This window comes from Buceros rhinoceros, unplaced genomic scaffold, assembly GCF_000710305.1.
Source record: "Buceros rhinoceros silvestris isolate BGI_N320 unplaced genomic scaffold, ASM71030v1 scaffold37717, whole genome shotgun sequence".
In the NCBI taxonomy this organism is placed as follows: domain Eukaryota; kingdom Metazoa; phylum Chordata; class Aves; order Bucerotiformes; family Bucerotidae; genus Buceros; species Buceros rhinoceros.
In genome coordinates this window covers 1712-2005 of record NW_010421085.1, presented here as the reverse complement: position 1 = coordinate 2005, position 294 = coordinate 1712, and the positions used below count along the sequence as shown (strand labels likewise).

Below are 294 nucleotides of genomic sequence, written 5' to 3'. Positions count from 1 at the left end.
GAGCCACGCAGACCCCTCTTTCCCCTTTGTTTATCCATAGTGCTAGCAAGGGGGGGCGGGGAAACGGTTCGTTCCAGCAGTACCTGGGCCCGTTGGTTTGTAGCAGTGGTTGAACCCATCACTGCATCCCATGAGATCCAGTCTGTGTCTTGCTCTGCTTGAAGCTGGGAGGAGAAGATTCCAATGGCGAAATCCAGCCTGGAGAAGACCTGGCTCTTCCATGAAATCGGCCGCTCTTACCTCGAGCTGAATAAAGCCGAAGCAGCCCAGAGCTATGGTCAGAAGTCCCTGCAG

General features: G+C 55.1%; 1 protein-coding gene across 1 annotated transcript in view; it reads left to right on the top strand.

Annotated features, from left to right (window-relative positions):
- Positions 1-294, top strand: part of TTC25 (tetratricopeptide repeat domain 25) — a gene marked incomplete at both ends in the record, with an annotated part of 7251 nt that overhangs the window by 5469 nt on the left and 1488 nt on the right. Inside the window, one exon of the mRNA XM_010139532.1 lies at positions 165-294. Within this exon, the coding sequence (XP_010137834.1) occupies positions 165-294 (130 nt within the window). The remainder of the gene's footprint in view (positions 1-164) is intronic.